This window comes from Zophobas morio, unplaced genomic scaffold (genome assembly GCF_036711695.1).
Source record: "Zophobas morio isolate AGI-343-1 ecotype UQ-CSIRO unplaced genomic scaffold, CSIRO_AGI_Zmor_V1 ptg000021l, whole genome shotgun sequence".
Lineage (NCBI taxonomy): Eukaryota > Metazoa > Arthropoda > Insecta > Coleoptera > Tenebrionidae > Zophobas > Zophobas morio.
In genome coordinates this window covers 13,888,240-13,913,228 of record NW_026972126.1, presented here as the reverse complement: position 1 = coordinate 13,913,228, position 24,989 = coordinate 13,888,240, and the positions used below count along the sequence as shown (strand labels likewise).

The 24,989-nt window shown below is 32.7% G+C and overlaps 1 protein-coding gene across 7 annotated transcripts in view; it reads right to left on the bottom strand.

The window, feature by feature from the left end:
* The window catches only part of LOC135133217 (protein alan shepard), a 170,868-nt gene that overhangs the window by 20,154 nt on the left and 125,725 nt on the right, over positions 1–24,989 (bottom strand). For 5 of the 7 annotated variants that reach the window (XM_064061532.1, XM_064061534.1, XM_064061537.1 and 2 more), the window contains 4 exons: positions 14,147–14,482; positions 8,472–8,707; positions 8,362–8,420; positions 5,887–6,014 (listed from right to left, as the gene is read on the bottom strand). In XM_064061532.1, the coding sequence (XP_063917602.1) occupies positions 5,887–6,014; positions 8,362–8,420; positions 8,472–8,707; positions 14,147–14,482 (759 nt within the window). Of the gene's footprint in view, positions 1–5,886; positions 6,015–8,361; positions 8,421–8,471; positions 8,708–14,146; positions 14,483–22,069; positions 22,201–24,989 lie in introns of all 7 variants that reach the window. The other 2 variants (XM_064061535.1, XM_064061536.1) reach the window with 2 other exon arrangements.

The following is a 24,989-nucleotide window of genomic DNA, read 5'->3' as shown; positions in this document are numbered from 1 at the left end:
TTCTCGATCTTTCGTCATTACAGTTTTGGAATTTCTCGATTTTTCGGTTTTTCAATTCTTCAACTTTCCGATTTTTTAATGCTTCTATTAATATGACATCTCGGTTTTTGGACTTTTAAAATTTTTTGATTTATCGATTTTTCGACTTCTTGATTTTTTGATATTTCAATTTTTTGTCAATCTCAGTTTAGGAATTTTTCGTTTTTTCGATTTTTCAGATTCTTATTTCTTCAACTTTCCGATTTTTCAGAGTTCAATTTTTAAATTTTTAATTTTTCTATTTTTGAAATTTAAAATTTTTCAATTTCTCGATTTTTCAGTTCTCCGATATGCAATTTTTTTAGTTTTTGCGAATTTTTAAATTTTTCAGTTTTTTGATGTTTTGATACCTCTTTCGATTTTCAGACTCCTCAATTTTAGATTTTTCGGTTCTCGAGATTTCGATTCTTCGATTTTTTGATTTTTCAATTTCTCGATCTTTTAATATTTCGATTTTTCGTCATTTCAGTTTTGGAATTTTTCGTTTCTCGATTTTTCAGTTTGTCAATTCTTCAACTTTCTGGTTTTTCTTCAATTTTCCGATGTTCTAAAATTTGGAATTTCTGTTTTTAAATTTAACATTTTTAGATTTTTTAATTTCACGTTTTTTTTGATGCATCGATTAATATCACATCTCGGTTTTTCGACCTTGATAATTTTTTGACTTTTCGATTTTTCAAGTTTTCGATTTCTCAATTTTTCAATATTTCAAGTTTGGGAATTTTTCATTTTCTGGAGTATTCAATTTTGCGATATTTTAATTTTTTATGTTTCGATTGTTCAATCTTTCGATTTCTTGGATTTCTCAATTTCTCGAATTATATTCCGATATTTTAATGTTGCAATTTTTAAAAATTAAAATTTTTCGGTTTTTGGACTTTTAAATTTTTTTTTACTTTTTGATTTTTGGAATTCTCCATTTTTCAAGTTTTCGACTTCTCAACTTTAGATTATTTGGTTTTTAAATTTTTTGATTTCTCGAGATTTCGATTCTTCGATTTTTTGACTTTTTGATCTTTCAGTTTGTCAATTCTTCGCCTTTCCGATTTTTCTTCAATTTTCCGATTTCCTAAAATTTGGTTTTTCGATTTTTTAAATTTAACATTTTTTGATATTTCAATTTCACGATTTTTTGATGCTTCGATTAATATCACTTCTCGGTTTTTCGACCTTTGATTTTTCGACTTTTCAATTTTTCAAGTTTTCGATTTCTCAATTTTTCAATATTTCAAGTTTGGGAATTTTTCATTTTCTGAAATATTCAATTTTGTTTCAATTATTCAATTTTTCGATTTCTTAGATTTCTCAATTTCTCGATTCATATTCCGATATTTTAATGTTTCAATTTTTAAAAATTACAATTTTTCAATTTTTCGTTTTTAAGTTCTCCGAAATTTTAAATTTTAGATTTTTCGGTTTTTGGACTTTTAAAATTTGTATTACTTTTTGATTTTTGGATTTCTCCACTTTTCAAGTTTTCGACTTCTCAACTTCAAATTATTCGGTTTTAAATTTTTCGATTTCTCGATCTTTCAGTTTTTCAATTCATCGCCTTTCCGATTTTTCTTCAATTTCCCGATTTTCTAAAATTTGGTTTTTCGATTTCTTAAATTTAACATTTTTAGAGTTTTCAATTTCACGATTTTTTGATGCTTCGATTAATATCACGTCTCGGTTTTTCGACCTTTATGATTTTTTGACTTTTCGATTTTTGAATTTCTCGATTTTTCAAGTTTTCGATTTCTCAATTTATCAACATTTCAATTTTGAGAATTTTTCATTTTCTGGAGTTTTCAATTTTGCGATATTTTAATTATTAATGTTTCAATTGTTCAATCTTCCGATTTCTAGGTTTTCTCAATTTCTCGATTTATATTCCGATATTTTAATGTTTCAATTTTTAAAAGTTAAAATTTTTCAATTTTTCGATTTTTAAGTTCTCCGATATGCCTATTTTTCATTTTCCGAATTTTTAAATTTTAGATTTTCCGGTTTTTGGACTTTAAATTTTTTTTTACTTTTTGATTTTTGGATTTCTCCATTTTTCAAGTATTCGATATTTTAGTGTTTCAATTTTTCGATTTTTCAGTTCTCCGATATATCTATTTTTCATTTTCCGAATTTTTAAATTTTAGATTTTTGGTTTTCGGACTTTTAAAAATTTTTTTACTTTTTGATTTTTGGATTTCTCCATTTTTCAAGTTTTAGACTTCTCAGCTTTAGATTATTCGGTTTTTAAATTTTTTGATTTCTCGATTTCTCGATCTTTCAGTTTTTCAATTCTTCACCTTTTCGATTTTTCTTCAATTTTCCGATTTTCTAAAATTTGCTTTTCGATTTTTTAAATTTAACATGTTTAGATTTTGTAATTTCACGATTTTTTGACGTTTCGATTAATATTACGTCTCGATTTTTCAACCTTTATGATTTTTTGACTTTTCGATTTTTAGATTTCTGGATTTTTCAAGCTTTTGATTTCCCAATTTATTAACATTTCAATTTTTTATGTTTCAATTGCTCAATCTTTCGGTTTCTAGGATTTCGATTTTTAAATTTTTAATTTTTCTACTTTTAAAATCCCTGATTTCTCAATTTCTCGATTCATATTCCGAAATTTTAATGTTTTAATTTTTGAGATTTAAATTTTTTTTTCGATTTCTGGATTTTTCAGTTCGATATGCCTATTTTTCAGTTTTCCGAAATTTTAAATTTTAGATTTTTCAGTTTTTCGATTCCTCTATCTTTCGATTTTTCGAGATTTCGATTGTTCGTCATTTCAGTTTTGGAATTTTTTATTTCTCGATTTTTCAGTTTTTCAATTCATGAACTTTCCGATTTTTCTTCAATTTTCCGTTTTTCTAAAATTTGGATTTTCGATTTCTCGATTTTTTAATTTTTTGAATTTTTATATTTTTGATTTTTCAATTTTTAAAATTAACATTTTTAGATTTTTCAATTTCACGATTTTTTGATGCTTCCATTAAGAAGACATGTCGGTTTTTTGATCTTCATAATTTTTTGATTTTTCGATTTTTCAAGTTTTTGATTTCTCAATTTTTCATTTCTATGTTTCAATGTTTTTAATTTTTATATTTTCGATTTTTTGTGCCCCGATTTCTTGACATAAATAGTTTAAATAAATAAATAAATAGTTTATTGATCATCCAACGGGCAAATCGCCCACATAGGACATAATAATAACTAATAATAAACTTAACCCAAAATTTTTTTTAATATAATGCTAATTTACATCTCGGACTTTTAAATTATTTTAACTTTTTAATTTTTGGATTTCTCCATTTCTCAAGTTTTCGATTTTTCAATTTTTCATCTTACGGATTTTAAATTTTTCCATATTTTGATTTTCCAATTTTTTGAAATTTTTTGCAACATTTCAATTTTGGGAATTTTTCATTTTCTGGAGTTTTCAATTTTTCGATTTATATTCCGATATTTTAATGTACGAATTTTTAAAATTTAAAATTTTTCGCTTTCTTTCTTGGATATGCCTATTTTTCAGTTTTTCAAATTTCGAATTTTTAAATTTTAGATTTCCCGAGATTTCGATGCTTCGATTTTTTGATTTTTCGAATTCTCGATTTCTCGACCTTTTGATAAAATTCAATTTTTTGTCATCTCAGTTTTGGAATTCTTCAATTTTCCGATTTTTTAAATTTTACATTTCTAGATTTTTCAATTTTACGATTTTTGGCGCCTTGATTCTTGACATTGCGGTTTTTTGAGTTTTTAAATTTTTGATTTTTGGATTTCTCCATTTTTCAAGTTTTCGATTTCTCAATTTTTCATTTCTATGTTTCAATGTTTTTAATTTTTACATTTTCGATTTTTTAAATTTTACGATTTTTTGTGCCTCGATTTCTTGACATCTCGGTTTTTGGACTTTGAAAAATTTTTTTTTTACTGTTTGATTTTTGGATTTCTCCATTTTTCAAGTTTTCGATTTCTCAATTTTTCAACACATGATTTTGGAAATTTTTCATGTTCTGGATTTTAAATATTTCCATATTTTAATTTTTCAATTTTTTGAAATTTTTTCCAACATTTCAATTTTGGGAATTTTTCATTTTCTGGAGTTTTCAATTTTTCGATTTATATTCCGATATTTTAATGTACGAATTTTTAAATTTTAGATTTCTCGAGATTTCGATGCTTCGATTTTTTGATTTCTTGATTTTTCGAATTCTTCAATTTTCCGATTTTTTAAAAATTTTGTATTTCCATGTTTCAATTTTTTGAATTTTTATATTTTCGATTTTTTAAATTTTACATTTCTAGATTTTTCAATTTTACGATTTTTGGAGCCTCGACTCTTGTCAACTCGGTTTTTGGAGTTTTTGGATTTCTCCATTTTCCAAGTTTTCGATTTCTCAGTTTTTCAACACTTGAATTTAGGAATTGTTCATTTTCTGGATTTTAATTTTTCAATTTTTTAATGTTCACTTGCTAGATTTTCAATTCCTCAAATTTCGATTTTTAAAATTTTTGATATTTTTATTTTTAAAATGTTTTGATTTCTCAATTTCTCGATTTCTTGATATTTCAAAAAGCATTTTTTTCCGTTGCTTATCTGCTTGAAATATATTTCATACTGTCGACATTATTGTTCACTGGTTCTGTACTTCAGAAGACAGGGAAGTTCTATCGAAATAACCTTAGACCAATTTTTAATTTTGCCGCTTAACTTTACGCTAACATTCACTACATGTTACAAACCGATACGAAATGGCAGTTATATTATAGTCCATTATAATCCTCATTTCAACAAGGCGGCACAATAATTGACCACATTAATTCGCAAAACCTTCGACGTCTTATTGAATAAAAATTAAATTTTACTTTCAACTTTATCGACTAATAAAAGATATGAGATTTTCGTCATTTCCTACACGACGTCCAACTTTCCAGAGATGGCGAATACATAACTTAAATCTTTAAATCAACGTTAGTGTGATATCAAAATTTGGACGAAAAATTTATATAGTTTCTGAAATAATTTTCAAAATATCTAGAAAATTCCAAAAATATAAACACCGTTGACGTCGTGGCGTAAGTGAAGCACTCACAATTAAAAAAAATAGTATCACGATCCTTATGCACTTTATCAGTGAGTACAGTTCACTATTAAAAAGCTTTCAGACAAATGTCACTGAACTTGATCAATCTACCCCAAATCTAATCAGTTTTATCAGGTAAAATGCATACGCACAATTTCAACTTCATTGGTATCGTTCGGACACACAAAGTACCGAGAACTCCGATTTCGATTATTTACACCACAAAACATTGTTATCAGTCAAAGTTTTCTTCAGTGTTGTTTGGGGAGCAACGATAGCAAATTTGGACAATGAACCGAAAATACAACTTTTCGTGTTCATTTTAGTAAGATCACAATCGAACATTCGTGAATCAAAATTCGAAAATAACAACTCTCGTGCTAGCCGCTCGGGTCATTAAAAATTTCTAATTTAAGCATTTTTAGCTGTTGATGATACTCACCATTTTTATAAAGTACGATTATTCTCGACACCACTACCCGCTAAAACCGCTCTTTCAATAATGGCAAGTCAGCCACACTATATGGAATAACACCGCGTGATTAACACCGAACGAATGAAAACATTTTCCTTCGATTAGATAGCATTCTCCAACCTCAAAGACCGATTCAAACAGTCCAAATGCTTAAAACAAACGTGTGAGTACTTCTCTTGATTAAAAAAAAAATCGATGTGAAAAACAATTAGAAAATTAAAAAAAAAAAACGGTCCGGCGTAAACACCGTGACAGAGCTTGTAGGTAAAGCTAGGTATTACTTGCATGCAAACGTACAGTGGCTTGTCTACGCTGATGATACCATATACCCACTTTCGCCATTTGAGCCTGAATATTATTAGCGGTCAGCGCCTTGACAGCTCCCTCAGCGGCTGACGGACTTTCAAAATCAACAAATCCATAACCTAGAGGAAAAGACACCAAATTTGAATAAAAATCTAATCACGGATACGTGCTCCAGATCCATACATATAGGGACGCAGGATCCAATATGCAGTTAACGGGGGATAAAAGTGATGTAGGGGGCCATGGATGGCGATATTTACGGGCTGCCGCAACCGTTTTGCCAAAAAGGCGACTTTTAGATGCTCGGAAAAGGGTTTAAGCGCGATTTGTGAAATATTTTTACACGATTTTTAAAGCCGGGTGATTTTTTGAATTTCTGCTCTAGTCGGCCATGACGCGTAGGTTACCCGAGATAATTATTTTCGTTTTTTTTTTTGTGACAATCCAACTCGAAAATTTTTAACCAATACAATGGCAGAATTGTTTGAAATTTGTCCAATGGCATTCACCGAAAAATTTTTTCAAATATAATATAACAAGTGGTCTGATTTTTTCCGACAAAATTTGTGACACAAATTAACGAGTAGCTGTTGCGACGAAAATCACACGAGTCGACGAAGGAGACGAGTGTGATTTTCCAAAAGCAACAGCTACGAGTTAATTTTCACACAAATTTTGCAGAAAAAATCAGATCACGAGTTATATTCGGCTTGACAATCCAAAGAGAAAATTTTTATTTGCTTTTTACGGACAATAATTCACATAATTTATAGTTAGCGTAGTAGTTGAGTAACCATACCTACCTAGTCTAAATAGTAACAAAATAACAAGGCAAAACGTAAATAAATTTCTAAACATCAAATTTTGTGTGTGCTGCTGGTTGATTTTCGGAATTATGGGAGCAAGATTTGATAACAAGACTGTGTTTGAAATTCGAAATGCAGTGAAAGAAAGTCAGTGCCGAAACACTGCAAGAACGCACGATTCAATTTGGAAGCAGTTTACAGAATTTTGTGAAATACGCAAGTTTCCTCTAAATAAAGCAGTCGTAATGAACGAGGTGGTCAGTATTTTGGAAGATTATGCCTTTAACGCCAACAGAAAAGTAATTTGTATTATTGTTTTTTTTATTAAAGTTCATTTGACAAGTTTGACAAATTAATTTGACATAATTTATTTCGCTGAAAAACAGTGTTGTTGCCTGACAGAAGAATGTTTTTTCACTGAAAAAATTTTTCGGTGAATGCCATTGGACAAATTTCAAACAATTCTGCCATTGTATTGGTTAAGAATTTTCGAGTTGGATTGTCAGTGAAAAAACATTCTTCTGTCAGGCAACAACACTGTTTTTCAGCGAAATAAATTATGTCAAATTAATTTGTCAAATTTGTCAAATGAACTTTAATAAAAAAAAAACGATAATACAAATTACTTTTCTGTTGGCGTTAAAGGCATAATCTTCCAAAATACTGGCCACCTCGTTCATTTCGACTGCTTTATTTAGATGAAACTTGCGTATTTCACAAAATTCTGTAAACTGCTTCCAAATTGAATCTTGCGTTCTTGCGGTCTTCCGGCACTGACTTTCTTTCACTGCATTTCGAATTTCATACACAGTCTTATTACCAAATCTTGCTCCCAGAATTAAGAAAATCAACCAGCAGCACACACAAAATTTGATGTTTAGAAATTTATTTACGTTTTGCTTTGCTGTTTTGTTACTATTTAGACTAAGTAGGTATGGTTACTCAACGAATACGCTAACTATAAATTATGTGAATTATTGTCGTAAAAAGTATATAAAAATTTTCTCTTTGGATTGTCAAGCCGAATATAACTCGTGATCTGATTTTTTCTGCAAAATTTGTGTGAAAATTAACTCTTAGCTGTTGCTTTTGGAAAATCACACTCGTCTCCTTCGTCGACTCGTGTGATTTTCGTCGCAACAGCTACTCGTTAATTTGTGTCACAAATTTTGTCGGAAAAAATCAGACCACTTGTTATATTATATTTGAAAAAATATTTATGCAAGTTGTAGGTTATAGGCATGAACGGGCCGCAGGCAAACAATTACATCAATACGACAATAAAGTATTCACCCACGTATTGCATGCATAACTTTATTTACGACCATTTGTTATAAATAATGACTTTATTTGATTGAATACTGACAACTAATTTATTTCCAAATTTCGTCATTACTAGCAAAAAAAAATGAATTCTAACAACAAAAAAATAGCTAAAAAATTGACTGCTGCAAAAGTAGGGTTAGAAAAACTTTATCAGCTGATTGGCAAGGTTATCAATTTAGTCATTTTGACAGGTTCCTTGACCTTGCTACACTAAAATGGTGCCTGTTTTCTCACTACTGTGCCCGGAAATCGTAAAATAGAAACAGGTTGTCCGGATTTGCGCCCCCACAAGCACGGTTTCTGGAGCACGAGCGTCCGCGCGACCTTTCCTCACCTTTACATTTATTTGTTGTTTTGTCCAAGATGGCTTTGGTGGAGATGATGGTACCGAACCTTGAAACAAACCATGGCAGTGTGGGTTTGAGGGTGCGAGGGAATACTTACTGCTGGCACATGTTGACGAGATCCTTGTCTGTCGTACCAGGATTGAGTCCTCTTATGTACAAGTTGGTTTTGGACAGTTGTTCGGAACCGGAAGAATTGTTTGGCGATGAGTTAGTGTTATTCGGCATGTTGTTACTAAGTGAAGTGGATACAGTGCCGCTTTGACTGCCTGTGTGACTGCTCGAGCTACTTGTGTTCGATGGCGACGTGGCCGTTGGCACTCTTTGATTTCCGTACTGCAAAGCCCAGACTAATTAGCGACAGACAAACAGCGAATCTCGACCACAACAAGCTTTCAATAGTTCATGTAAATTCGAAGCGAAACATTCAAGATAAGATAGGTGGTTTGATAACCTGTATCAGGCAATTCGAAGAATAAAGGCTATTGTGACATCGGATGAATGATATTTAACAGGACGAAACTAAGCGGTGAGTGATTAACTAGTAATTTATAATGATCTGTATCTGTGGGTTTACATAGATTTGGGACTAATCGTTCACATGGAGTACTGCGCATGAGCATAAAGTCAACTTAAGCTACTAATTTCAACCATCCATCTAAAATTACAGTATGTTTTAACTTTGATCATTCTAAACGTTGCCGAATGACCTTTACAAGATCCTACTCTGTATCATATCTGATACACAAATATGCGGTTATCTAACACGTGACGTCATAAATTTTGACATGAGGAGCACTAAATTGTTCAATGAATTGAAACATTCTATTTTAATACTTTAATTCCTTAAAAGGAATCTTTATCAGTAATTGTTTACGTAATAATAGACAGATCAGGATCCGAAATTTTGGATATTTTTTAAATGCGACCATGAAGGAGCTTTCTTAGGATACTATTAAATATCAACCATAAAATTAAAGTTGGCCCCATAACTGCAGCAAGCCATGTGCAAACAATAAAACTTTTATTAAGTTCGTGATATGGCACCGAAAAACCCATGAGTGAAGTTACACAAAGCAGCTGAAATCGTGAGTCTTTAACTAAGAGGAGACGCCTCCATTTGAAGACTGTTGGGCAAGAGCACGCTTATTATTAAATTGTTAGGTAGTTTTTGTGGTGATTTGCAGCCACAGGGAGACGTTTATGTCCAAGAAAAACGAAAGCAAAGTTTAAAACTATTTCGCAAATGGGAAATAACTCATCGAGATGACAAACATAATTTTGCTTCGAATTCGTGAATTTTCGCAATTATTAATATTCTGAAAATCGTAAAGGATATGAGGTGGGTTAAGAAAATGTTGTCTTCTTTAAATTGAGAACAAAAAATCCATTTTCGACGAGGTCTGTGTATTTTTTTGTGTAGAAAAGCGTATTACGTATTCATGAATGAGCTTCAAGAAATGAGCTACAAGCGCAAAATATGCGTAAATGAAAAACTAAATATTTAGGGCATATTTTTCGAGCACTTTGGGATATATTTATATTTCAGAATTTTTTGCCAATTTTTAGACAAAATTTTCAAAAGTTTAATTTTTCCGCCCTCCGCTCTTACAAACTTTCGACATTTTTTCGGTCATCTACGAAAACTACCCAAGGAGATTTTATTGTAGATTTTGAGCTCCAAAAGTTATTTTCGGCTTCATTTCTTCTAAAATTCGTACCATTTTTGTTCAATCGCACTAAACACAAATAAAATCGTTAGAATGAAAACCGCGCGGGTGGGCGGGGCTAGACTGATTTTGTTAAATGACATATCCTCTAATAAGAAAACAGAGGGTGGATGAGTGCGTCTAGAAGTTGCTGAGATAAAACTGAACAATATTAAGAGTAGTCACTGGAATTAAGAGGGGGTGGGTGGGTGGGGCTATTGCTTTCTTATAGAGGACTGTAGGAAAAAGTTAAATTTAAACTAATTATGCGAATTTTCAAGATAAAAAAAAGAAAATGAATTTCAAAGCGAATATTTTTAAAATCTTGCTCTGGAAGCATAAATACGCTGTATTTTTCGAATTAACACTTTGAGATCTACATCCCTGAATTTTTTGCTAATTTTTAGACAAAATTTTCAAAAGCCCAAATTTCGTCTTTTTTTCGGCCATCTTTGAACATTACCCAAGCAGATTTTATTATAGATTTTGACAACTAACAGTTATTTTCGGCTTTATTTCTTCCAAAATTTGTACCATTTTTCCAAAATCGCCCATTTGAATTATGACAATGTTTACCATTTTTTAAAAAATGAACTTCAAAGCGAACATTTATAAAATCTTGCTCTGGATACATAAATACGCTATATGTTTCGAATTAGCAGTTCAAATCTATCTATACCCCAGAATTTTTTGCAAATTTTTGGACAGTTTTCAAAATCTCAATTTTTCCACACTCTCTTGTTGTAAAATTTCGACTTTTTTTGGACCATCTTCGAAAATTACCCAAAGAGATTTTATTGCAAACTTTGACCACCAAAACTTATTCAGTCACGTCTTCATCTTTTTGAAAATTTCTCCCATTTTTCCAAAATCGCCCATCTGCCTTATGCAAATTTTCAAGATTTAATTTTAAATTTAAAAAATATTGAACTGTAAAGCGAATATTTATAAAATCGTGCTCCGGAACCATAAACACGCTATATTTTGCGAATTAGCACGTCGAGATCTATATCTCAGAATTTTTTGCCAATTTTGTGACAAGGAGATTTCATTGTAAATTTCGTCGAAAGTTCCTACCACTTTTCCAGAATCGGCCATTTGAATTATAGCAATTTTTAGGAATTAAAAAAAATTGAATTTCAAAGCGAATATTTATAAAATTTTGCTCCAGGGCTATAAAAAAGCTATATTTTTCGAATTAATTAATACTTTGACATCTATATTCCAGAATTTTTGCTAATTTTTGGACAAAGTTTTCAAAAATTCATTTTTTTCACACTCTCATGTTGTAAAATTTCGTTTTTTTGGACCATCTTCGATAATTACCCAAAGAGATTTTATTGCAAACTTTGACCACCAAAACTTATAATTTCACGGCTTCATTTTTTTGAAAATTTCTCCCATTTTTCCAAAATCGCCCATCTGCCAGATTTGCATAAGCAAATTTTCAAGATTTAAAAAAAATTGAACTGTAAAGCGAATATTTATAAAAATTTTTCTCCGGAACCATAAACACGCTATATTTTTCGAATTAGCACGTCGAGATCTATCTCAGAATTTTTTGCTAATTTTTTGACAAGGAGATTTTATTGTAATTTTTTAGCCCCCGAAAGTTATTTTCGATTTCATTTCGTCGAAAGTTCCCACCACTTTTCCAGAATCGGCCATTTGAATTATAGCAATTTTTAGGAATTAAAAAAAAATTGAATTTCAAAGCGAATGTTTATAAAATTTTGCTCCAGGGCCATAAAAAGCTACATTTTTCGAATTAATACTTTGACATCTATATCCCAGAATTTTTGCTAATTTTTGGACAAAGTTTTCAAAAATTAATTTTTTCCACACTCTTGTAAAGTTTCGACTTTTTTTTGACCATCTTCGAAACTTATCCAAGGAGATTTTATTGTACACTTTCCATCAAAAGTTATTCTCGGCTTTATTTTTTAGAAAATTTCTCCGATTTTTCCAAAATCGCCCATTTGAATTATACCAATTTTCAAAATTTAAAAAAAATTGATTTTTAAAGCGAATATTTATAAAATGTTGCTCCAGAACCATAAACCCGTATATTTTTCAAATTAGCACATAGAGATCTATATCCCAAAATTTTTTGCTGATTTTAGTCAAAATTTTCAAAAATTCAGTTTTTCCACACTCCCCCCTTACAAAATTTCGATCCTTTTTTTGACAAGGAGATTTTATTGTAGATTTTAACCCCTGAAACTTATCTTTGATTTAAATGATATGAATTTTGTTAAGTTGGGCTGCAAAAATTGAAAAAATGCAGCCTTTACAATTTATTACTGAAAATGTGCCTAATTAAGAAATTTTTACTTATTTTTTTCAAAAATTTGTAAAAAAATATCACCAATATTTTGCGTTTATCAAGGCTTAGGTCAAAATAGCAATATTAACAAAAACAAATGTAAAAAAAGGGACTTTTTCTAGTGAAAAAATGACCAAAAAACATCATCTAAATTCAAAAAACATTGAGCTTTTTATTCTGAGTTTAGTTACAGTTATACAACAAAACTTTGTAATTCATATAACAATTTGGCCAAAATTTACTTAAATACTGATTTTGATTTTTTAATGGACATGGTAAAATTTACCAACTTTAAAAATGCCAATATTTCTTAAATACTGTGAATCGTTTAAACAAAACGTCTAGAGATATGTTACTTTGGGGTATAGAAAACGGTAAAAACAGCTAGATAATTTCGAAACTTACCTAATATATTTTTTTATTCATTTCGCCATTTAGTGATTATTTTTAATCGCCCATTGAAATTCCGGAATCGCAAATTGAAATATGATCGTTTTTTCAATTTTTTTAAAATACATTTCAAACCGAATATTTCTAAAATCTTACCCCCCTACCATGAAACGCTGTATTTTTGGAATCAGCACATCGAAAACTATACTCCAAAATTTTTTGAGGATTTTTAGACAATTTTTTCAAAACAAAAATTTTTCAATATACTCCCTTTATGAAAATTTCGGAATTCTAAGACCACATTCGAAACTTAATGAAAGACATTTTCTTATATATTTTGACCGTCAGAAGTTACTTTCGGCGTGATTCCTTCGATAATCTTACCATTTTTCCAGAATTGTCCATAAATATAAAAGTTCTCCCCAATTTGATTTGATTTGTTAAATTTTGTATCTCGTTCGCAAAAGAACGCTCTGGAAGGATTTTTAATTTGGTTGAAAAACAGTCAAAAATACACAAATTATGGAATCTTGCAGCAAAACGTTGCAATGACGTCATCAGTTTATAGAAGGGATGAACAGATTCGTTATCTTGATAATCTTAAAAATTTTCAGAACGGTCAGTTTTGTATTTTCTAAGATAAATTGTAGAAATCTAAAATAAACAATAAGGGCGGATTAATAAGACAAAAGTACAAAAAGATGCTACTTTATAGAATTAAAGTGGGATTTATCTAGCAAAATTTGGGGATAACGTCATCAAATTGTTGGTGGGCATGGACAAATTGTGGCCAGTGCTTAATCATCCATACAATAGTTGAAAATTCTACAGCAATCCCCCAGTGGTTTCAGAGACTATGTGTCTAACAAAGCCGTTAAGGGACCAACGACAGACGGACAGACAGACCGAAATGGGTGACCTACATTTTCGTAAATATGACTTAATAAAAATTCATTGTAATTTAGTAAAGTTCACTCTGTTTCGCAATGAATAAATTTCAATATATCAGTAGTCATTAAAACCACGCAAAAATAAAAATCATGAAGTAAGTAAAGCTGACTTTATACTTTTAACGAAGGCTGAAAATCACGTAAAATTATTAAAATACAACTGCACGATTAGTCCGTGTTCGAGAACAACAAATTTACCGACACAGTGACCTACATTTCTTGGTTTGACAACCTCTCATCATCTTGTTTTTTAATCGTCACTATGGCAACTTTCCCCAAATACACAAATACAGATCATTCCCTAAACAACTAAACCACAATACTTAAGTAAATAAAGTAAACCAATTTACTTTAGTACCACAGTCCGCTCGACCCGGCGCATCCACCAAAATCCACTCACCGAGTTCGAGGAGTTATATGTTGTCGTGGTCGTAGAATTGGGTGTGTAGGAGGCCTGCTGTTGCTGCTGCGTCTGTTGCTGTTGCTGCTGCTGGGCGACGGCCGACACCGCCGCCGCCGTCGAGGCTGCAGTCGCTGCCTGTGTGGCGGGATAACGTTGGTAGTATGTGCTTCCAGTTGTTGGATGGCCGTGCTGGTGACCGCCGCCGACGCCGCCCCACTGGCGGTAGGCCCCCGTTGTTTGGTGCTGGGTGGCCATGGGCGCACCGCCGCCACCACCGCCCTTCACGCCGCCGAACGACGCTGTCCTCGACCCGCCGCCGCCTCCGTTACTATTCTGAAACAACGAGGAGACACCCAATTAGTGATTACGCCACCTCATTAACAAAAAAAGCGAAAATCGATGCTAAAACGAATCAACGGTGATTGGGGGCTTTGAGGATTTTTTGTAGGGTTATTGAATCGCACGCGCGTGAGGTCGTTAATTTGAGCTGAAAATTCTGAAAGGTATTTTTTGTTACGGGAATTTTCATTTGGTGGTATTTTTTTTTTGTTTATGGATTGATTAGGCGAGTTCGGTGCTCCGTCGCTTTTTTTAATAAAATGCTTTTTATGATGAAAATGACAAAACGAATTATTGGAATGGAACTACGGCTGAAATAATAATTGGAAACTTTGTCTCTGGCTTATAGTTTCATTGGGTGTAAACAGTAAAATTTTAAAATTATATCTACAACAAAAGTGTAGAAAACAGTCGGGAAAAAAGTGATAAAATATTTCGAGAAGAATCAAGTGGAGAACAAAAGAGGTTTTAGAAAAATTTCGACTTCAGCGCAAGCTTAAAATTGAATTCGACAACACGAATGACATTCAAGACTTTTTAGAACTTTACCATTTTGTCATAAATTTAATATAACATGGACACGTTTTGGTGAGCGAATCACTGATAATCAGAGAGAAACAGAGGAAAGGAAAAAGTGAAAAAAAAATGTATCACAAATATCTAGAAAACAATCACGAATTGAAAGAAAAAGTTCTAGAAGAATTTCAGTGCAAGATTAAAAGTTAAGATCAATTAACAAAAAACCTAGAAAAGCTTTTATTAGAAAGTAAGACAAAAAAAATATAGAAATTCAGGGCACTCTAAATCTATTCGAGAACACGAATGACATTTTTAGAACTCTCCTATTTTGTCATAAATTTAGTACAACATAGACATGTTTTTTGGTGGGTGAATCACTGATAATGAGAGACAGAGTGGAAAGGAAGAAGTGATGAAAATGCATTATAAATATCTGGAGAAAAATCAAGAATTGAAAGAAAAAGTTCTAGAAGAATTTCGATTTCACTACAAGATTAAAATTTGAAATCAATTCAACAAAAAAATTAGAAAATCTTTTATTAGAAAGTAAGATAAAAAAAATACGAAATCAGGGCTATGTATAAAAAAAAAATCATCACAATTGAAACCAGGTGGGTGGGCGGGGTCTATATTTTGTCTTTTTTCTTAATGTAAGTATATAGTATTATTTAAACAATACGATACTAAAAAATGTTTTTAATTTCTTGTAAGGAAATAAAGTGTTTTGCAGTTAAGCTCCGCCCCCTTGGTTGACGGCGAATAAAAAAATCATCACAATGGAGATAGGGCGGGTGGGCGGGCTTACATTTTGCCTTTTTGTATTAATATGTGTAGCTTTTTTTAAGTAAGACAAAAAATAGAAATTCAGGGCATTCAAATCTATTCGAGAACACTAACGACATCCAAGGCTTTTTAGAATTTACCATTTTGTCACAAATTTAGTACAACATATACACGTTGTGGTGGGTGAATCACTGACAATGAGAGACAAACAGTGGAAAGGAAGAAGTGATAAAGATATATTATAAATATCTGGAGAAAAATCAAGAATTTGGACTTCAGGGCAAGATTAAAATTGAACATCAATGCAAAAAGAATCTAGAAAAAGTGAGGCAAAAAATAAGTTTTTCACTTGAAAGTGAAACAAAATTAGAAATTCAAGACATTCAACTGAATTTGATATCACAAATAACAACCAGGGGGTCTTGGAACTTACCATCTTGTCATAAATTTAGTACAATAGTACAATAATATAGATAATTAAACGTGTTTTAATTTTCTAAGAATAAAAAAAATCATCACAATTGAGATGGGGTGGGTGGGCGGGGTTTATATTTTATCTTTTTTCTTACTGTACATAGTACACTTTGAACACAAGAAATAAGTATTTTTCAGTTAAGCTCCGCCACATTGGTTCACGGCGAATACAAAAAATCACCACAATTGAGATAGGGCGGGTGGGTGGGCTTACATTTTGCGTTTTTGTTTTAATATGTGCATCATTTTTTCATAAGATGAAACTTAAAATATGTTTAAAATAGAAAATTTGTATAAAGAAAAATCGATTTTGCAATTAGGTTCCACCCCATAATTGCAAAATCCATATTTCCTTGCAAAAAGGTACCAGTTTAACAATGTTTTAAGTTGTGAAAAAATGGCTATGTACATTAAGAAAAAAAAGGCAAAATATAAGCCCCGCCCACCCACCCTATTTCAATTCTGATGATTTGTTAATTCTACAAAAAAACTAGAAAGTCTTATCAGAAAGTAAGGCAAACAAAATAGGAATTCAGGGCATTCTAAAATATTCGAGAATACGAATGACATCCAAGGCTTTTTAGAATTTACCATTTTGTCATAAATTTAGTACAACATATACACGTTGTGGTGGGTGAATCACTGATAATGAGAGACAAACAGTGGAACGGAAGAAATGATAAAGATATATTATAAATATCTGGAGAAAAATCAAGAATTGAAAGAAGTTTTAGAAGAATTTCGACTTCAGGGCAAGATTTAAATTGAACATCAATTCAAAAAGAATCTAGAAAAAGTGAGTCAAAAATACGTTTTTCACTGGAAAGTGAAACAAAATTAGAAATTCAAGATATTCAACTGAATTTGATAACACAAATGACAACCAAGGGGTCTTAGAACTTAATATCTTGTCATAAATTTAGTACAATAGTACAATAATATAGATAATTAAACGTGTTTTGAGTTTCTAAGAATAAAAAAATCGTCACAATTGAGATGGGGTGGGTGGGCGGGGTATATATTTTGTCTTTTTTCTTACTGTGCATAGTACACTTTGAACAAAAGAAATAAGTATTTTGCAGTTAAGCTCCGCCCCATTGGTTCACGGTGAATACAAAAAATCATCCCAATTGAGATAGGGCGGGTGGGCGGGCTTACATTTTGGGTTTTTGTTTTAATATGTGTATTCATTTTTCATAACATGAAACTTAAAATATGTTTAAAATGGAAAATTTGTATAAGAAAATATCGATTTTGCAATTAGGCTCCACCCCATAATTGCAAAATCCATATTTGCTTGCAAAAATGTACCAGTTTAACAATGTTTTAAGTTGTGAAAAAATGGCGATGTACATTAAGAAAAAAAGCCAAAATATAAGCCCCGCCCACCCACCCTGTCTTAATTCTGATGATTTTTTTATGCATCGTAACCCGGGGGGTGGAGCTTCATTGCCAAATCCTTATTTTTCTACGAGAAATAACCATGTGAAATAAGTAATCGGGTTATGCAACAGCAATATGCTGTCAACCAGAAAAATATCTCCCCTACTTCAGGGGATTTTCCCTCAAGTTGGCAGCACTGCAAACTACTGCAATTTGATTGGTTGAAAATCCAACGTTAATAGCAATGTAACGACGAAAGTTGGTCATCTCGAACGTCACCCCAACGACGTGCCAACTTTCAACGGCAACGTCAACGGATGGTATAAACGACGCATACCTACGTATTTATCTTACAACGACAACATCAAAGGAGAACAGCAACGTCAGTGGCAAGTTCTTAAATTGACCTTTAAGGTAATCAGAAACATGATAAATTGTTGGTCACAGTTTTAATAATAAATATATGACTCCAAATCTACCACTTCCCGACGACTTGCATAAAATCGAATTCGTAGTTATAAGTTAGAAAAATGAACCCAGAACGCAGACATTGGTGCTTTTTTAACGATATTTCTTTGACATTTTTTTTGGTTAATTCTACAAAAAAAACTAGAAAGTCTTTTATTAGAAAGTAAGGCAAACAAAATAGGAATTCAGGGCATTCTAAAATATTCGAGAATACGAATGACATCCAAGGCTTTTTAAAACTTTACCATTTTGTCACAAATTTATCACTGAAAATGAGAGGCAAACAATGGAAAGGAAGAAGTGATAAAGATGTATTATAAATATCTAGAGAAAAATCAAGAATAGAAAGAAGTTTCAGAAGATTTTCGGACAATACCTAAAACCGGTTTTTAATCCCTTCATGTCGTTTGGAAAGTGTTCAGACACTTTTAAATGGTGTAGGTAGTTTAGTGTTTGTAAAGTAGAGACCGCAAATAGTGAACTTTTCGTTTCCATAAGTGGTTTGGTGGAAGTCCTCAATAAACCGCTCAGGAGGGGGCTTCCATAAAACTTTTGGCGGTTAGCAACAGAAAGTCCATGTTCACTATTTGCGGCACTCTACTTTACCTTGTGCATAATATAACATTTCCAGAAACAAGAAAAAAAAAAGAAGTTTTAAAAGGACTTGGACTCCCGTGCGTGTAATGACAGTTTAACGATAGGTAATTAGGGGTATTATGAATGAATAATACCCAAAGTCATTTCTAACCCCTTCATTTTCTTTGAAATTTGTTGCTCTATTCAAAATTTCCGAAAATTTAGATAAGCAGCTTAGGACCTCTTCCAACTATCGTTTCGCAGGAATGTTTAGAAATCCTCCCAGCCCTTGTTAAACCCATACGTAAAATTTCCAACCAATTTGTTAGGACTTTTACGCCCCCACTAATTTACCTCTCCAACATTAACATTAATGCCAAAAAATCACCCGCGTCAAGAATTTCTTCGCAGCCATCCTGCGGCTCGTCGACAGTGATTCATGTTGCACGTGCACTTCGACGTTATTAATCAAAATGCACGTAACTCCACGAGTCGATAACGCTGCAAATATTTCATTCTCCGAATGAACGTCAATAGGGTCAAGAAGGTGTATCACGGAAAAGTCGGGCGGGGCGCTTTCCCGTATTATATTTATCCCACGATAAAGTGAAACTCGCTATTTTTAGACAAGAAAACCATAATTTGTTTACGTTCAGAAACATATTTTCGTGGACCTAGACAAAGGCCTCTGCGTCGTTCGCAGGGAACAAAGAAATGGTGACTGAGTCGATGAAGCAATAGTCGTGCTCCAGGTGCACTTGCAGCCTTCTAGGGATAAAAAAATTCGATTGTTTAGTGGAAACGGTGATCCTGGCATGCGGAAAATGAGTTGTTGATCAATCGTCGGATTTAAAATTGGCCAAGAGTGTCGAGATTCGTTATCTGTGAATGAAAAAATGATAGGGCGATGAGTCAAGGGTTTCGACGTCAGCGGGTGATTGTTTCCACAATCGCTAATTTATCCAATTTTCGCAACAACTGACGTGTTGGGAATTAGCACACTGGTTTTGGAAATAAGTTTGCTTTTAAGCTTAGGTATAAAAATGACACGGCGAGCACTGCGATATTATTTATAGTTGTGGATCAAGGGTAACCAAAACAGTCATCACTTTGTTTGATATTGACTCGTAAAACTCAGTTACAACTTCATGCTCGATAAAGTTGTAATGCATCGGACAAATTAAATGCTGCAACTAAATTTACCGACGTAGTTTTGTTCAAGCTCGATTGTGCCGTGCGAGAATGTCATGTTACACCTACAACGTTATTCAGTTGGAAAAGTCTGTAAAACTGTGGTGTGAATTACTGGGTAAAATTAATTAAATCGTCGCTGTACAAAGTTAAATTAACATGAAGCTGTTCATGATTGATTAATTGGATTTCTTTAATAGACGTATGTTTACTTGTGTATTTTAGTAGCTGCTGCGTTCCAGACGTTCGATTCCGCAAGAAATAATCACAGTTGCATAAGAATATAGCTTGAACGAACATTGTTCGTGTAAGAATGTGTCCACTTTTCTCTGTGTTTCTTATCTATGCGATAACAGTATTTTGTTTTGTTAATATGGGAAGATAAGTCTCACTGACTGTCCTAATTTTTACATTTTCACTTTTCAGAACAAAGTAATGATTGTTTTTTCAGTTCACACGCATACCGCACACCGATAGTTGTACCTAACCAATTTTCACTATTTCAGAACCGGAACTATACATGCATCGAAAATTAATAGTAGCCCAATTTTATGATTTTAACAAATTTTGAATTGAACTAAAAAAGCTACAGTTTGAACAATCCTTGTTTCGCTCCGATCACTCAAAGATAATTCAAGGTTTTGTCTGCTTCTCTTGCATCTAATTTTGTTTTTGCTTCATACGTGCTCGAGTTATTACGGTTTCATGTATATTGCATAATGATTATTAATTCAAAAAATGAAAATTCAAGGGTAGCGCTACGGCTGCTTTTACTATGCAGATTTGTTTTCAAGTGAAGTAGTCACAACTGTATAAACTTAAATACATTAAGGAGGGATGTTAGACGACAGGTAAGTTTGAATTAGGGGCTTTTTGTTGTCCTAAATGCAACCAGAAATTCTTCGCAAAATCTACCTGAGCTGAGATTAGTAAAAGGGATATGGGTCATAAAACCACCAAGTTGACATTGTTCCTAAAATCTACCTGAGGAGCAATTAGTAAAAGGGACAATTACGGGACATGGGTCATAAAACCATCTCAGTTCATATTGAAGTGCACTCATAATTTATGACAGGCTGCACAGAAAATTAGAATTGAACTGAGGTTAATACGAATCTACACCTATACTTGTGGTTTATAAATCCGTCTTGAGTTCTTTCCCTAGACATCCAAACTTTTGGAAAAAAAAACTTGAAATTGTATAACAATATTTATACTCCTGCAATTGAGGTTTATGCGTTTATCAAATAAGTCTACACATATTAAGAAAAAAGGAAAAAACGTAGCCCCGCCCACCCACCCTATCTCAATTGTGATGATTTTTTTTATTCGTCATGAGCCAAGAGGACGGAGCTTAACTGCAAAATCCTTATTTCTCTACGAGAAATTAAAAACATGTTGTTGAGTATCGTGTTGTTCCCTTACAAAAATTTACCATTTTAAACGTGTATTAAGTTTCTAACAATAAAAAAAAATCATCACAATTGAGATGGGGTGGGTGGGCGGGGTTAATATTTTGTCTTTTTTCTTAATGTACATAGTATTCTTTGAACAACACAAATATAACAGAACTGGTACTAGTTTAAAAAATTCTAAGTAACTCCATTTAAAAAAGTGCATATGACGTCATAACTTCCACATTTATAACGTCACAAAGAAATACACGTTAAAACCAAGTTAGTTGTGTATCGTTTTTACAAAATATGACTTTTTAGCTTGTTAAATCATTACATAAGTGATTTCCTCACTGTATTTATTTAAGCTTGTAATAAATATTGGCACGTGTATTTACACGCTTTACATTATCTTTAATAATTGATAGCTAACAACTGGTGCCAGTGGGGAAGTGATGCACCGATAATTAATAAAAATATCCGATTTGGGCTGCAACATTAATCCTTAATTAAACGAATAATGTGGTGACGCTCTTTCCATTATTCAAATGCGACACGTCAAACATAACCGCAGGAAAATCACAAGGAAAAAGTAGCAATTTCCTCTCATTACCCTTTGTTATTGATAAATCGCTTAACATAAATATTTTAAACCAAAATCGTGAACCGACCTTTCAACTCAGAACACCTTATCACGAACAAGATAAAGCCTCATAAACAAAGCGCTTTATTTACCAGCGACAAACATTAATTTCTACGAAATCTCGTCATGTTCCGTAACATCTCGATTTACCTCCATGCAAAAAATATCCAACAGCGGCTCCAACATAAGTCTAACCACTAGCACTACACAAAACCAATATAACTAGCAATCACAGGAAAAGAGTCCGCAAGTTTCCTAATAACGCACCGACACCACCACAACTACAGGAACAAATGACTAAGGCAACGACAAAGAAAACCCGACAATCCACCCCGCACCATGTGTCACTGATCTCCTATGACTACCGCTACCGGACTAGGTTAGGTACGACGAATGCGCACTGTCGTACTGAAGTGTCGCATCCCGTCCCGATAAGACTACGATCTTGCGGGGAAGGGGTACGAGATGAATCACTGATTAAAAGAAAAGTTGCAGCTGATAAGGCGGCGACCTTGGCGCACATAACATGTTACGTCTTTTTTGCGACGGCCGGATCGGGGAGGCTTGGCGGCCGGAATCTGGGTCTAGGTTGACGGCGTTCCTGGTGATGGTACCGCCGGTCCACTTACATGTCAATTGAGATAAGAAGCGGTCGCGAAGGAAACGGAACGTTTTTTGCCGAAGCGACGATCTATGGCGGAATTTGCTTAATTGGTACCTTGAGGAAGTCGCTCGATATCACGAGTGCGATAGCAATCTGCGACGATTCGGGGAAACGAGGTTCAAAATAAGTGAGTCATGCGAATGAGGATCCTTATGGAGTATTGGAGTTCGTGTAAACAAAGGTGGTTATTTTGGGATGAGTGATGGCGGGATTCGTGTGCTCAAGGTACGAGAGAATGGTCGCGAAAATGCTGGCACTTGCGTATTTTCATGTCAAGGAAATGTAAATGTAGCTTTGGCATTTTGGGCTGGCATGTAAGTAAATATTGCAGTCTCACGTTTCGCTGGGTGTCATTAGGTTCAAGTATTGGTTTTTTATAATTATCACGAAAATGCAAAAAATTACTCATACTGTACTAGAAAAAATAGAACGTGAGTCATATAATTGGCAGACACTTGCTCTTAGGATAATTGGTTTTGTGATCTAACTTCTAAATGAGGCTATTGTTTCCACAATAAATAATAGAAGAAGTCGTACGATGAATACAGATCAAGAGTAATTCATTATTAATCCGAAAATAACGACGGGTGAATAAATGGAACGGTTCTATTGTGCCAATTTTGAAAGGGAGTACTTTCACTCAGTTATTTCGAGCTGCATGAATGTGTCACTCTTCCATTAAAATTGAAGACGACATTTCTAAATGACTAAGAAATTTTATGGTACTATTCATGTGTACTTGCAAAATAAAATATTGCGATTATGGTAAAATGAATAATTTAAAACCAGTAATTCACTTGTGGTTTCAAAGTGAATAAATTGGGACTTCGATCATCAGAATTGGTCATTTACCCTGGTTCTGTCAGATCAAAATGAGTATGGAACATCTGTCACAACATGTGATCGGAAATTCATTAGCCTGATTTTATAAATATATTTTTAACATGTAATGTCCATCTGATACTTTATCCATTTTATGTAAGCGTCCAAAGTTGCCGCTCACCTCAATAGCAACCACTACTACCGATCAGTTGTCTTGTGCCGTCAAGTTTGATTATGATTCCTCAAGTTAATGATCAATTTTGTCAGGCTTTTTCCTCCAACTTTTTTTTTTTTAATAAATTTAAACTAATGAAAATTGAAACTGCGTATTACAAATAAAAAAAGATGTTGGTTTCACGTTTTCTGATCTTTTTCGAAAATCTCGAAAGGTTTGACGCCAACTCAAACCCCAATTTTTTTTCACGAATATAATTTTCCTGTCTTTGAAACAATTCATGTTTTTATTTATTTAGATTTACAATGACAATTAGAATATTTTAGGGCTAAAATTTTTATTTCAAATTATAATTATATGTATATGTACAGGTTGGTTTTTTGAAATTTGTTTCTTTTTAGAAAAAAGATGTTGACGAGGACGGGATTCGAAACCACGCTTGTTGTGTCAGCTACATGAAATACTACGCAAATATTGCATAACATTCTTTGTAAAGTAATTGTGGCAAAAATCAAGGCGGACTCATAACCGACAAGTACAGGACTATGTTATTTCATAAATTTAAATGCTATTTATATTGCAAAATTTTGAGGTGACGTCATCAGTTTGTCGGTGGGGAACATTAGGCAAAATTTGGTTAGCGTTTTACCATCATACCATACGATATTCCTAAAATACGTTTAAACTTTGGGAAAACATGAAAGTAGCCGTTTGCCGTATGGACCTTGCTTCAATACTACGCGAGAAGTAAAATTAAAAGTTACCCAATGAAATTTTATATATTGTTTTGGGAGATGATTTTGAATTTTTGGTAATAAGTACACTAATATTAATTCAGTAATGGCAAGACACAGAATAAAATTTATTTTCTTATGTTCTACTTTCCTATGAAAATAAGTGCTCTGTAAATACCATAATGTCAACATAGTTACGAAGCACGAAATGCTTCGTGCTTCGATTTACATGTAAAAGACCCTGGGTTTGACCCTAAAGAATACGAATTTTTTTATTATTTCAAAGACAATCCGTTTAATTTTTCCACCTTACCACAATTTTTCTGCGAAACTATCCATTGTAAAAAAATGGTCTAAAGTTATTTGAAGAGTATTTCCCTCACATTCAAACAAATTCAGTCTTTTAAAAAATAAAATGTCAACGAGGATGCGATTCGAACTCATGGGTACTCAAATCCACCGTCTTAATCTGAAAAGTTACGATCTAATTATTACGCATGTGCGTGAGATACTGATTATTTTTGTAAACTCAAGACGGATTCATAAATCACAGGTGTAAGAGTATATTATTTTATAAAATTTAAATAATGTTTAATACACGAAATTTTTCGGAGGTGTCCACAGATTGTTGACGGGGATGATTGGCCACACTTTAGTTAGCGTTTTACCATCTAC